Source organism: Ochlerotatus camptorhynchus, unplaced genomic scaffold, assembly GCF_037179485.1.
Source record: "Ochlerotatus camptorhynchus isolate MF236.1 unplaced genomic scaffold, CSIRO-AGI_Acam_v1.1 ptg000182l, whole genome shotgun sequence".
In the NCBI taxonomy this organism is placed as follows: domain Eukaryota; kingdom Metazoa; phylum Arthropoda; class Insecta; order Diptera; family Culicidae; genus Ochlerotatus; species Ochlerotatus camptorhynchus.
In genome coordinates this window covers 100,839-114,658 of record NW_027040672.1, presented here as the reverse complement: position 1 = coordinate 114,658, position 13,820 = coordinate 100,839, and the positions used below count along the sequence as shown (strand labels likewise).

General features: G+C 39.5%; 1 protein-coding gene across 2 annotated transcripts in view; it reads right to left on the bottom strand.

The window, feature by feature from the left end:
- Positions 1–1,609: 1,609 nt before the first annotated feature.
- The window catches only part of LOC135701968 (putative fatty acyl-CoA reductase CG5065), a 51,585-nt gene continuing 39,374 nt past the window's right edge, over positions 1,610–13,820 (bottom strand). The window contains exons 2-5 of one of the 2 annotated variants that reach the window (XM_065222912.1): positions 12,965–13,642; positions 2,250–2,795; positions 1,927–2,184; positions 1,610–1,859 (exon numbers count right to left, since the gene is read on the bottom strand). In XM_065222912.1, the coding sequence (XP_065078984.1) occupies positions 1,685–1,859; positions 1,927–2,184; positions 2,250–2,795; positions 12,965–13,587 (1,602 nt within the window). In that variant the 5' untranslated portion in view covers positions 13,588–13,642 and the 3' untranslated portion in view covers positions 1,610–1,684. The remainder of the gene's footprint in view (positions 1,860–1,926; positions 2,185–2,249; positions 2,796–12,964; positions 13,643–13,820) is intronic. The other variant, XM_065222913.1, reaches the window with a different exon arrangement.

Below are 13,820 nucleotides of genomic sequence, written 5' to 3'. Positions count from 1 at the left end.
TCATTTCGTTGGCGTCTGCAATGGGAAATTCTCATAGCAGGCGTTGACGATGGGACGTTGTCGAGTTGTTGAATAGCAACTATCGTGGTAACTCACCGATTACCTGTCGATCTGCCAAATTTGGAAAGACGTCTGCATTGAATTGTCTCATATAATAATATTCCGCCCACTATATCACAAGAAATTGCGAGTAGCTGAGTGGAATGGAGATAAGTTAAGCATTGGGTATAGGACCAAGTCTCCCCTGGATGGTGCCAAAAGATGAGCGCAATAGAATCATCAAGTTGCCATAAGGCACGGAATGAGACTATTGCATGGCTGGGTAGTCAAAGTCTTCCATTCGTTAGTCATTTCAGGTGGATTAGAACAGGTTTAGGTTTATGGTGGGTGTTGGCCAGATTTGGATTTTTCAGATGTAATCCTGGATAGGACCCTGTCATTGAACGTCGCGTGAAAGTGGAACTTAATGAAGGCCTAAGTAATTTTTCGTAGTTTTTAGTTTTCGGATTTGAAAGATCGTCGGTTACAGTGGCCTGCTTACTGAGCAGAAAAACGCGGTCCCAGGTCCTTACATATCAAAGAGATTTATGGTAAAATCGCTTGTGTATCGTGTATTTTGCGAAACTCGTTGTTGTCGTTGGTTCCGGGTTTGAATGGATACACAAATTTGAGCAACGGTATTATGTGATATGAGGGGCTCGGTGGCCTTAGAGCAACCGTTTTTGCTTACTGAGCAGAACATCATGAGTCTAATCTCAGGCCCATTCACATTCAAGATTCGTCAATCGTTTTATTTGTTAATATGACTACATGGTAATAACAGCAACTCGGTGATTAAAAAGGTGCTCGTCTGCCTAGTGGCAAACGTTTTTGCTTACTGAGCAGAAGACCGTGGGTTTAGTCCCAAGCTCCTTCGCGTTATATGATCGTTAGGACATCAATTCAGCTTATCGTTTACCAAAACGAACCCTGCTGCAAACCCAACCCTCTTATCCAACATCCCAGTGATTCCTCGTGGAAGTGCAGAGGTGTTCTCGGCTTCCATCAAAGCGAGTGTCATGTCAACACAATCCTTCCCATTCCTTTCTTGACCTGTGTTCGGGCGCGGCCGGCGCTGGTATTGCCTAATTTAAGATCACCAGTTTTTACACATTGAGGATGATTGCTAGTCCCAAGCATCGTCTATTGGTTCTCTGTGTAATTACAGCTGTTCTGGCAGTAACAGAGTAGCAACCGTGGGCGGTCAATCAAGCTCAAGCTCAAGCTCAAGCTCTATGCATTGTTTGACTTTAATGTGCCGTTAACTGTTTTTATTAAAAGACTGTCCTGTCCTTTGTTTTAATAATACTAATTATACAACCATATGTCAGATGAATCATTGAAACAATAAATAAATAAATAAATCATTATGCCCCTCCTTCCCATACGTGAAAAACATTAACATAACCATCGTAGCCATGAAAAATAAAAGCTTCCGCGATTCTGTGAACCAAACATTGCGCATTTTATTATCTTATTACATAAAACTGAAAGGTGATTGGCGGTGCTACATGTTACATGAAAAGGCGAAAAGAGCTAAAAGCTACGTATGTTACATGAAGAAAACAAACGGTATTAGGTATCTAAAAAAAAACTACAAATAATATCATAGACAATGGAATCATATACAGGCGTCATGCACCATCTAAATCCGCACGGAATGCGCTTTCGGAGTCGGAGTCATTGCCTTGCGGGCACCCTCGATAGCACTGTCGAAGATATACTGAATCGATCCTATCACAACGTCCCAGTACGAATAGGCCAACCACAGAATCAGCAAATAGAGCATAGCCTGAACGAGTTTGTCCATGTAGTACAATCTGGAAAGGGTATTAAAGAGTATGGAATCAACATTAGTCCTCAACTCTAGTCGCATTAGTCACTCACTTTTTCAGCAATTTTCGTGCCTTCGGTAATGTCTCCGGGGGTTCCTTCAGCACATACTGCCGAACGCCGAGGATGTAGTTCAGGAAATACGTTGGCCAATGTACGGGGGTCATGTCGAAGTAGAACTTTTCCCGGTCATCCTCCGAGAGGCGGCTGTACATTGCGCGCATGTTGTCGTTTTTGAAGATCCAAACTTTCGTTGTGTAGTACTGCAGGGTTTCAAGTCCCTCAGATATCCTCTTCTGGATTTTGAGCATGCTGTAAGTTTAATAGAAAACATAGTTAAAAATATTTGACCTTGGCAGAATTAAAATCAAACTAACAATGGCTTCCGTCGCAGCACAATCATCAGGAAATCTATCAGATAAGCCGGCAGGTAGTGGAACATGATCACGCACAGCATGTGATAGTAGTAGTTTGACTTGATCGATCCATCCGGGTACCACAGGGAAAAGCACAGGGGATTGTCGTAGAACTTTTGCCGACCGCTTTCCAGCGCATCGCCCCACGTTAGGGTGTTCACATTGGCTCCGGACACGTTGCAGAACATAGCCTCTCGATTGTTGGGCGTGTTTATCCGTTCTGCTGCCAAAACGATGATTGCATTCATGGTTATGTCCACGGGCATGATGTCTGATTCATAGTCCGGATTGCAGTGCATGGTTCGGATGACACCCCGACCGGCACCGATCATAAGGCCCGTCGGTCCATTTGTTCCCTCCACCCAGCCGGGCAGCGGCTCTTTCCATGCTGCAACGACGATGGTTGGGCGAGCGATTGCAATCGGGAATCGATCCCGGTAGCTGTAGACGAGGTCCTCGGTCAGAGCTTTCGTGTAGGCGTACGTGTTGGGCAAGTTGCTGAGCAAACTGCAATGAGATTTCAGAATAATTCAGCGTTAGCAGAGGGGATTTTGAAAAATTATGACAGAAATCTTTCATTTAGTTGTAATTTGGTTGAATATAAGTTGGATCAGTAACATGAACGCTGTATTATGACCTAGGTAAGAAAGTTCCTCGCTACAGCACCAGATCATAATAATGGTTGAGGAGTGTCCTACGCTTAGCGCGATTCGTAAGTTTCCTCGATCGATCGACCTGTATCAATATTGCTGCAAGGACTGTGGAGCTTATCAATAAAAAAAATAACAAAAAATTGTTTATATAAAATGTTTTAAAATTTGTTCAAAAGTTGTTGTTTTGAGGCTACGTAGAAAGAAGACTCCACTCGACTATTCTATAGGAGTATTATTGAGGTGAACTTTCAACTTTCCAGGGGTAATAAGCCTAGGTGGATTGGAGTGCGGAAATTGTATGCTCTGTGTTTTAGCTGCATTGATATACATCTTCTAGCTATTAAAATATTTAGTTGGGCAGAACATCCAGGCCTGACTGGAGTTTTCTTGCCAGAGCACAGATAGATGATGACAGTGTCATCCGTAAATATTGACAAGATACCACCACCCGGAAGGGAGAAATTTGTGGCATCGCGAGTGATAATTTTAATTTTAGTTTATTTACGCGGTGATGATGTTGGTTTTCGAACGAAAGTGTACCATAAGTGCTTCTGAACGTGTTTCGCAGTTGGGTGTGGTAAAATTCGTGCAGTCCCGTTTGATTTTGGAAATCCGTATCACAAAATTGCCCACCGATTCCTTTTTTTGCTGTTCGACGACGACGGGTGTGCTTTCGCAAGAGTGCCGTTTATTGGATCCGTTTCTTTGCACGGGTGTTGTTTTTTTTTGTAACTAGCGTAAGTGTGCCTGCGATTTGCATCGAGTGACGGAGATTGTGAGTAAGCTGAAGGATGTCTCGCTGGATACGCCCAAGACTGGACGGGCGGTAGCTGGTGGCCGTGAACGGTTCCTGGGGAAAGCACTAGATGCGAACCTCCTCCCAGATCACCATGGCAATACAGGAAGTATTACAACAAAGGTAATTGCTATTAGATATTTTGCAAACAGTGATAGATAGCGGACATGAAGAACCAGTGGAGGTGCCGGGCAAAGGTGTTTATCCTAGACAAATGATAAGTTACAAATTCTCTGTTGTCGTTGTCGTAGGCGCCGTCGTAGTCGCTGTCGTAATCGCCGTCGTAGTCGTAGGCAGTACCGTTAGTATATATAAAATTAAATTTCAACCGCTGAAAATATGAATTATCGCGTATTTCTGTTGTTCATTACATTCCAAGTGAAATTCGAGAACGTAATTTCATTGGAATAGCTTGTTTAACCAGGTCTTAAACCATCGTCACGTCGGTCATAGCTTGTTATGATTGTGTGAACCATGCGTAAAGAGAAAATCGAAACATTGAACGTCGCGTGAAAGTGGATCTTAATGAAGGCCTAAGTACTCTTTCGTAGCTTTAAGTTTTAGGATTTCAAAGATCGTTGGTTGCAGTGGCTTGCTTACTGAGGAGAAAAATGCGGTCCCAGATCCTTTCATATTAAAAATGCATGGTAAGATCGCTTGTTTATCGTGTATTTTGTAAAACTTTTCGTTGTCGTCGGTGCCGGGTTTGAATAGTTATAAAAACTTGAGTAACACTATAATGTGATATGAGAGGCTCGGTGGCCTTAGAGCAACCGTTTTTGCTTACTGAGCAGAACATCATTAAAAAGGAGCTCGTCTGCCTTGTGGCAAACGTTTTTGCTTACTGAGCAGAAGACCGTGGGTTCAATCCCAAGCTCCTTCGCGTTATATGATCGTTAGGACATCAATTCAGCTTATCGTTTACCAAAACGAACCCTGCTGCAAACCCAACCCACTTACCCAACATCCCTGTGATTCCTCGTGGAAGTGCAGAGGACTCCTCGGCTTCCATCAAAGCGAGTGTCACGTCAACACATTCCTACCCATTCCTTTCTTGACCTGCGTTCAGGCGCGGCTGGCGCTGGTATTGCCTAATTCGAGATCACCAGTTTTTACACATTGAGGATGATTGCTAGTCCCAAGCATCGTCTATTGGTTCTCTGTGTAATTACAGCTGGTCTGGCAATAACAGAGTAGCAACCGTGGGCGGTCAATCATGCTCATGCTCATGCTCAAGATACCACCACCCGGAAGGGGAGGAATATCTGACGTGATGATTTTGAAGGGGATAGGACCTAGGAGACTACCGTGGGAAACCCCAGCGTTGGCTGCGCTTCTATAACGAGCCCGTCGAGCCCCACACGCCTAGCAATGTCGACGTAGATGACCGAATCCATCCACACCCATCAGACGTAGTGAGTGAGTGAGATTCTCGAATTTTCGGAGATCAACTAGTGGCAGTGGATCCAAAGTAAGAAGAACGTCGCTGATAATGGAACGAAGTGGAAACGTGTGCCTGACAGGCCTAGGGTTACCATATCATAAACTTGAAAAGGAGGACAATAATTCCTTTTTTAACATTAAAGGAGGAAAATTAGTTTTTATCAAACGTTTTAATAATATGTGCGCTATCAAAAAATTCATGATTTGCAAAGGTTCAATTGAGATTGTTCATAACTTGTAGTCGTTATCAATTCAATTCAATTCTGCTTTGGTCACTCATTTGAGCTAACAGTCATAGTCAAGGCAAACCATGTCAATTGTCAATGACAATGGTGTCAGTGACGAACATGTGCAGATTTGTTTATTAGCTAAATTTGTAACGAAATTAAATAACTTGAGCAAAACAATTACATGGATCAATTTTAATGAACAAGTATCTACGTCCTGAGCTACTTGGATAACAATAATGTGACACAGAATGTACACGGTTAGAAAAAAGTACCCAAAATTAAGTTCTTTTCACTCATCTCGGCACTATACTGCAGGAACCCAAAAGTAGGTAAAGCGGGTGAAAGAAATTTTCATTTACTTGTGAGCAGTTCGTATGGAATTTTCCACTAGCTTTTTAACCAAAAGTAAGTTAGTTGTACCCAACAGTAGGTAAATATGATTATACCCAACGTTGGGTTCCCCCACTTTACTACGCCTGTTGGGTGGTTTTGCTCCTTCTTTTTTGACAACATTAGAAGGAGAAAATGAGACAAACTAGTCAAAAGTAGGTAAAAGTGAACTGGCCGTTGGGTACTTATTTCTTACCGTGTACTAAATTACACTTTTTGTTATAGGTGAATCTTTGTCATGGACGAAAAAATGAATGAGATTTTGACGAAGGTTTTTTTGAGGATCAAGTCTGTCAGTGACTATGTGACGAACAATTTTGTCAATATCGCGCGAAAGTCTGTCAATGACAATGACAAATCTCAGCACTGCTTGGAAATGATCTAGACTAGCTGATATGCTTGAAAACTACAGCTTTACAGCCTTAAAACCATTACAACTTTTACCATGTACTAAAATCAGGATACATGTCATCGCTGGTTGAAGCCAACATGGAACATCTAAGCAACCTGTTAATTTTACCATTGATTCAGCATAGGACTCTAAGGACGCTCCCATAATGTGATATTATTCCTTACATTCGATTTCACGCTTCTCGCTATCTCTTCGCTCTCAGTATGGCAGCGGCCTAAACAAATCAAGTGACGTATCTGCTCTCTTCAATCGATGATTTGTCTTAACTGCTAACTCACCCATGCAAACAAACACCACCATCAGGTAGGGAAATATTTCCCCTACTAGCTGGTGTTGTTAGTTTTTGTGAGTGAGCATGCAGTTGCTACAAATCGTCGATTGAAGTGATTGTTTGTTAAATCAGATACGTCGATTTGAATAGTTATGCTTGGGATACCTAAAATCCCATAGAATCAGAACGTCAAAATCGAACACATGTTGGATTCAATCTGTGTTGTTGTGTTCCATTTGGTGAATTTTAACTTAAATTTGACAGATAGAAAATTTTCAAATAAACATGCTATTGTATCAGACTTATTTCCACACCGTTTGAAAAATTCATGTTAATTTCTGCGATATATAGCGCACATAAAATTAACGCTAGATTTGGCATAAATTTACGCGATATTTCGTTTAAATTTAAGCTCAACATCGCATAAATTAGCAATATTGTATGCAAGCTTGTAAACGATTTCGCTGTTTATGCCAAGTATACCTCAATATTGAACGAAGGGAGATTTTACGCGATAGCTAAAATTCAGAATTTTTTTCTGCGCAGCAGACCAGGAATTAATTTTGACAAACACCATCTCGAAAATCACACGATCAACAGCAGAGAGATTTACGAACATTGTAATTTATTTTCGAAATGTCAAATTTAAGTAAAAATTCAGAAAAATTTAACGCAGCCTGATTCTGTGTTACATTTGATGAATATTCACTGATACTTCGAAAATAAATTATAATGTTTGAAATGTGAGAAATTATTTGTCAAAATTGATTCCTGGTCTTTTTTTGAAAATTTTCCATTTGTAAAATTTAAGTGAAAATTTACCAAATGGATCGCAGCCTAAATGTAGGGGGGTTGACAGCTGTAGTATACTCCTAGTATCACCATCGAATAGCAATTACTAGATAAGATGAGGTTTACAAAGAAGCTCTGCAAACAACGCTCTTTGAAAACAATTTTATGAATATGTTACTGGAAAAAAAAAGGCAAGGATCAAAAAGGAGGACATTTGCGGGTAAAAGGAGGATGTAGAAAAAATATTGAAAAAGGAGGACGTGTCCTCCTTTATGATATCATATGGTAACCCTAGACAGGCCTGACATGAGTAGAAATAGTCGATGATGGTGGCTCTGATGCTTCATACGTACTCTGTGTAGAGTTCACACGCACACTCTCATCAAGCTTTTTGCAGGGCTGCTTCCCCCTAGTTAAGCTCATGAAACACTGGGGTGTATCGGGCCCACACAGTTCCCTGGACTTCTTAGATGTCCTTGAAGTTTTACGAAGTTCTCAGAAGTTAGAGAAAAATCCCTGGGCTCATGAGAGTAGAGCCTGAAGACGTCTTATTATGCTATCGATTAAATATCGATATAATATAACTTCTTAGTTGCAGCATTATTTGAATTACGGGTATTATTGGGGCCTGTTACTCTTGAGCCCTCGGTATGATGATGATGATGATGATGATGGTCCCACCTCTTACCCCTACAAAGGTTTGAGCTGGACGAGTTATCTTTAAGATAATTAAATATAAACATTTTAACCAGGTTTGCAAACAAAATCGAGCTGGTTACAATTACAGATATAAATGTCCTGTTAAATATGCTATAGGCATCAACCAAAAACATTCAAAGGTGTAACTAGTTATCAAAAGTCCAAGTATAGTCCTCGACAATACTTCCATTTATACGTGACCTGGGATTTACACGTTTAAGCTTCCGCAGTGCCAGGACTATATCCAAGGAAACGACTTCCAGCCAACGCTTTACTAATTCAAGGCTTTTGCCACAATTTCCACGTATTAGTCATTTATACCTGTATTCCGCGCGCGAGGCTCAAACCATTGTAGACTACTCAAAGCTATTTTTACTATTACTACTACAAAATCAAAAAAACTAAAAATCCATCATCACCATCGAGGCAAACAATGTAGTTTTTTGTATATGCTACACAAATTACTAAAATGTCTTGATGACAGTCTCCATACAAACTAATCCGTTAGTGATAACTTTGTCAAGATACATGATTTATCCATTCATAAAAAATTAACTGCTCAATAAACAGCTTTTACATGTGAAATGCAGCGTCTCTTGAATTCTGTAAGTGTAGTTGCACGCTTGATGTGTCTAGGCATCGAATTGAAAACATTTATACCTTTGAAAAATAATGAATTTTGTGAAGCATTATTCAAAAGATAGACCCTACCGATAAGTGAATTGAGTTCCTCTGTTATATTCAATTAGAGGATGTTCGTGAAATATACAGTCAAGCAGCACGTAATGCTGTGAACAACTACAATTACAGTTGTCCAGCAGTTCTCCCATTTAATTTAATGATTAATCCAATGCCTACGAGATTGTGCCGAAGGTGTGTCAATGGATGTACCCAAGCTGTGCCGTATCTAGTTTCTTCTCACTGTGTTGAGTGACTTACCCCTTAATTTTTGCACTTAATTACACTAGTTTACAGCATTTTTGAACTCGGTAAGGTGATGATCATTTCCAATGCAAAATCCTACGCTGAATTCAATGCCGTGGTCAGAAAAAATTAAAGTAGAGCCATTTTTGAGATATACAAAAATTTTTATTTTTTGAATTTTGGACAAAAGTACGATTACTAAAATGCCAATATCTTTGGAACTAGTGCACCAATTTTAAATCTTTTTTTATGAAAATGAAGCTAAATATTTGCTATTGTTCACTACAATATTATGTCTTAATAAAAAATTTAATTTTGAATGCATTTAAAAATTTACAGCATTTTTTTATTTTTCCTGCGAATTTTCCATAAAAATCTTGCTTTAATCAACATTTTTAATGGGATAAAAAGATTCAAAAAATCATTCCATAATTTATTCTTAAAATTCATTCAAAACCGGAGAAAATGAGCCTTTAATGGATGAAATCGGTTGGAAATTGTCGAAGTTATGAGCATTTTTGTAAAACACTTAAAAATGTTGCTGAAATACAACAGCTTTAGAGTTCCTTTTCTAGGTGTCGTTGTAAGCATCCAAATCGCATGTAAAGTTTTCATGGGAGATTCTTTTCTCTACATATCAATTTGGTTAAGGCATATCAGGATTTTAAACGAGTTGATGCAAAAGAAATTTATTTAGGTTTTATTAAAAATGATTGAGAATCGAATGACTTTGTCTTCGATGTTTTGAACTTGTTTCTCGAATCAGAAACCAACAATAGTCACCCATCATTGCTTCATCCCAAAACCCTTGGTAACGACGTTCCATCATCTTCATTTGTTGGTGAAAACGTTCGCCGTGCTCATCACTCTCGTCACCAAGATTTTCCGGGAAAAAATCCATGTGAGAATGTAGGAAACGTATCTTCAAAGACATATTCACACCTGTGTTCAGTGAAATAAAAGGATTTGAAATTAATTATATGTAACAAACACAATATTTTTGATTTATACCTATTTTCTCATAATTTTTGAGCAATTCATCGACGGCTTCCTAATAATCTGGGCTTCTGAAATTTCCTAAAAAGGTTGTGACAACACGCTGGAACGATTTCCACGCTTCTTCCTCATCTGGTGTCAAAACTGTATTGAATGCGGAATCATTGAGCAGTTTTTTGATCTGTGGGCCAACAAATACACCTTCCTTTATCTTTGCGTCAGATAAATTTGGAAATACTGATTTCAAGTACTGGAATGCCGGCCCTTCTTTTTGCAACGCTTTGACGAAATTTTTGAATAGCCCAAGTTTTATATGTAGTGGTGGAAGTATTATGCGTTCTTTTACCACAAGATGATCATTTTTAACGTTGTCTTTACCAATTGTGAAATTATCCCGTTTTGGCCAATCATCTTTTCGGACGTAGTGTTCCTTACGAGCTGACTGTCCCATTTACACAAAAAACACATATATTTTGTGTATCCCTGTTGCAATCCAGTCAACATGGCAACCACTTTAAGATCGGAACAAATTTTCCAATTGTGTTGATTGTAATTTATCAAATTGAGCAATAGAGCCATTGATTCATACGTTTCCTTCATATTAACGGCATGAGCTAATGGAATAGAAGGTTTCTCATTCCCTTGCAGTAAAACGGCTTTCAAGCTCAACTTGCTGCTATCGATGAATAAACGCCATTCAGCTGGATCATATGGCTCACCAAACTCTTCAAACAAGCCGTTTACGTCATGGCAAAAACATGCCTTGTCCTTTGTAGAATAATATTTGTCAAATTTCTTGTGACGATTCTTGTGACAAGAAATTTTGACCTCCTTGCTCAGCATGTTGTGTTCTTTCAAGCGTGATGCCAGCAATTCGGATTTCTCCTTCGATAAGTCGAGATCTCGCACCAAATCATTAAATTCGGATTGTGTAAACAGTTTTGGGTTTCTTTCCAATTCCACCTCGAAGTCTTCCTCGCATTCCTCCTTGAATTCCTCCTCACTTTTTGTAACGGTCGATTCAACAGAGGGCGCTCGTTTCCGCTTTGGATAAACAGGATACGGGACCGAACTTGAATGTGGAACAGGTTTTGTCATAGAAGCCACTTGTGGATACTCAACTGTTTTGTGACGTCCTTGTTGCTTAACTTTTGTCAAGCAGAAATAACAATCCGCTGCATGACAAAACGGTCGACGCCATATGGTGGGCATGTCAAAGGACAAATAGCGACTGACAGATAACAAATAAGTGAGTTAGTAAGTAAGACATTAACACTTATCAAAAATAGATGAAGTAAGATAATGTCGATCAGGAAAGAACAAAGCACTACCATGCTGTACATAAATTGTTTATATGAAAGTTATTCAAAAAATCAATTTACCTTGCGCCTGACATCCACCTAGCCAAGCACGTTTTGCACGAACTACATAATACTTTTGGAATCCACGGTTCGTCAAAGTCTCCAGGATCATTTTTAAAATAAAGCCTGTATGCAGTTTGCAACGAAGCAGTAAAATTGACCGATTTTGTAAATATATAGTTGCCACACGCGTAACAAAACTTTTGAGGATCATTTTTACACTTGAATTCACGTTTTGTCGTATAGATCGTTAAGCAACATTTTCAACAATATAATTTACGCTAGTGTTTGTGAGACCGCTCGGCGAGAACCTAACGCAACCAACTTAATTTGACAGCTTTCTTTCTTTAACATTTGTTAAAGAAAGAAAGCTGTCAAATTAAGTTGGTTGCGTTAGGTTCTCGCCGAGCGGTCTCACAAACACTAGCGTAAATTATATTGTTGAAAATATCCCATTTAATTTTGCGTGACAGCTGGTAGTGTTAGTGAAATGCACCGTATGCGTACACGTCCGCAGAAAGGCTTACTGGAAGTGGTGCATGAACCTAGGAGCGGGACAACGGCCAATCTTGGAACATTCAATTTCCATGATTTTACAAAACATTTCATAACTTCGACAATTTCCAACCGATTTCATCCATTAAAGGCTCATTTTCTCCAGTTTTTAATGGACTTTAAGAATAAATTATGGAATGATTTTTTGAATCTTTTTTATCCCATTAAAAATGTTGATTAAAACAAGATTTTTATGGAAAATTCGCAGGAAAAATAAAAAAAATGCTGTAAATTTTTAAATGACTTCAAAATTAAATTTTTAATCAAGACATAATATTCTAGTGAAATTTATTTTACTTCATTTTCATAAAAAAAGATTAAAAATTGGTGCACTAGTTCCAAAGATATTGACATTTTAGTAATCGTACTTTTGTCCAAAATTCAAAAAATCAAAATTTTTGTATATCTCAAAAATGGCTCTACTTTAATTTTTTCTGACCACGGCATTGAATTCAGCGTAGGATTTTGCATTAGAAACGTTGGTCAACCACTAAAGTTCACACTTTTTATGTTGTTTTGTAAACTAGTGTTATTTTCAAGACTCACTGATATTCTTGGATTTTAAATATCATTTTTCTTTATGTTTGATATTCTGAGAAAAAATCTAGATCATTGCGAATGTAAAAAAAAAATGAAATATTCAAAGGAATTGTGTAAGCATTCTCATGATAACTTAAGAAACTTTGTAAAATTGGGTTCTTATAGGGATGGGAATTTTAGTAATTTCGCATATCTTTATGACAGAGTGAGAGACATTTCTCGATGTAAGAGACTCTTCCTTAATCCAGTTGGGAGCAAAGAGTCTTCCATACCAATTGATGAATCTACGTTACGGTCGGCCAGCAGATGGAAATGATGTGAAAATGATAATGACGTTTTGCTAGCTGTCAAATCGTATGGAATATTTTTTAGTACATCATCACTTTTGTGGTTTTGGATTTCAAACCAAGGTGTCGCATGCACTGGTGCAGTTTCGCGTAGATTCATCAATTAACTGATTGAACTACGGTGTGAATCCAACGAACCGTTTTACAGAACAATTTGTGATATAAAGCTATAATCTTGAGCATCAAAAAGCTATTAATCATTAAAAATGAAATTAATTCAATCATGACCCGTACCAATTACCATGATCCGTGGTTGTAACAACTTACTTGGGCGTAACCAAATCCAGTACATTGCTGTCTACCAGGTCTGCCAGCTTGGAAATCCCGAGCGGGCTGTGCGGCGCTGCATACGCTCTCTCCTCGACCACTTCCTCGTTGCACTGGCAGTACGCCGTGGACACGTGAATGAAAGCGATCAGTCGTTTCATTTGTTCCGCCAGCTTCAGTACCCTCATGGTTCCGTTGGTGTTGAAATTGACCGCCTGCTTCAGTTCCTGATCGAACCGCACATTTGCCGCACAGTGGAATATGACTTCCACATTGTCGATCAGTTCCGCCCGGTCCGGCTCGGTAATTTCCAACCCATCGCTCAGAATATCACCGCGAATCAGTTTGACCTTGTCCAGCTGAGCGCGGTTCGTTTCGCGAATACGATCGAATACCAGATGCTTGAGGTAGTCATCCCTGCGCTGTCCAGCATCGATGCCCTTCTTGGTGCGAATTAATAGGTATATGCACTTGAGATCAGCGCAATCGCGGAGCAACTTTTCCACAAGGACTTTGCCCATGAAACCCGTTGCACCGGTTATGAACAACGATAGGCCCGCATACGTGTCCGATACGCTCCGGTAGTGATGCTGACGGTTGTGTGGGGACATAATTTGTTCCATCTTCCTTTGCTAGACCGACGACGAATGTAGGTCACCTCGTCTGAGACGAGGGCTGCTGGGGAGAGGGAAGAAAGAGTAGAGAACGCTCAGACAAAGGATATAATTGATGAGCAGTCGACAGATATTACTTGAAAGACGTGATTTGCTAATCACGCGCTGCGTGCCCTCCAAAATTGCCAAATCAGTGACAACTAGGCGCAATACTACTTTCAAAAATGCCTACTCTTTTGGCG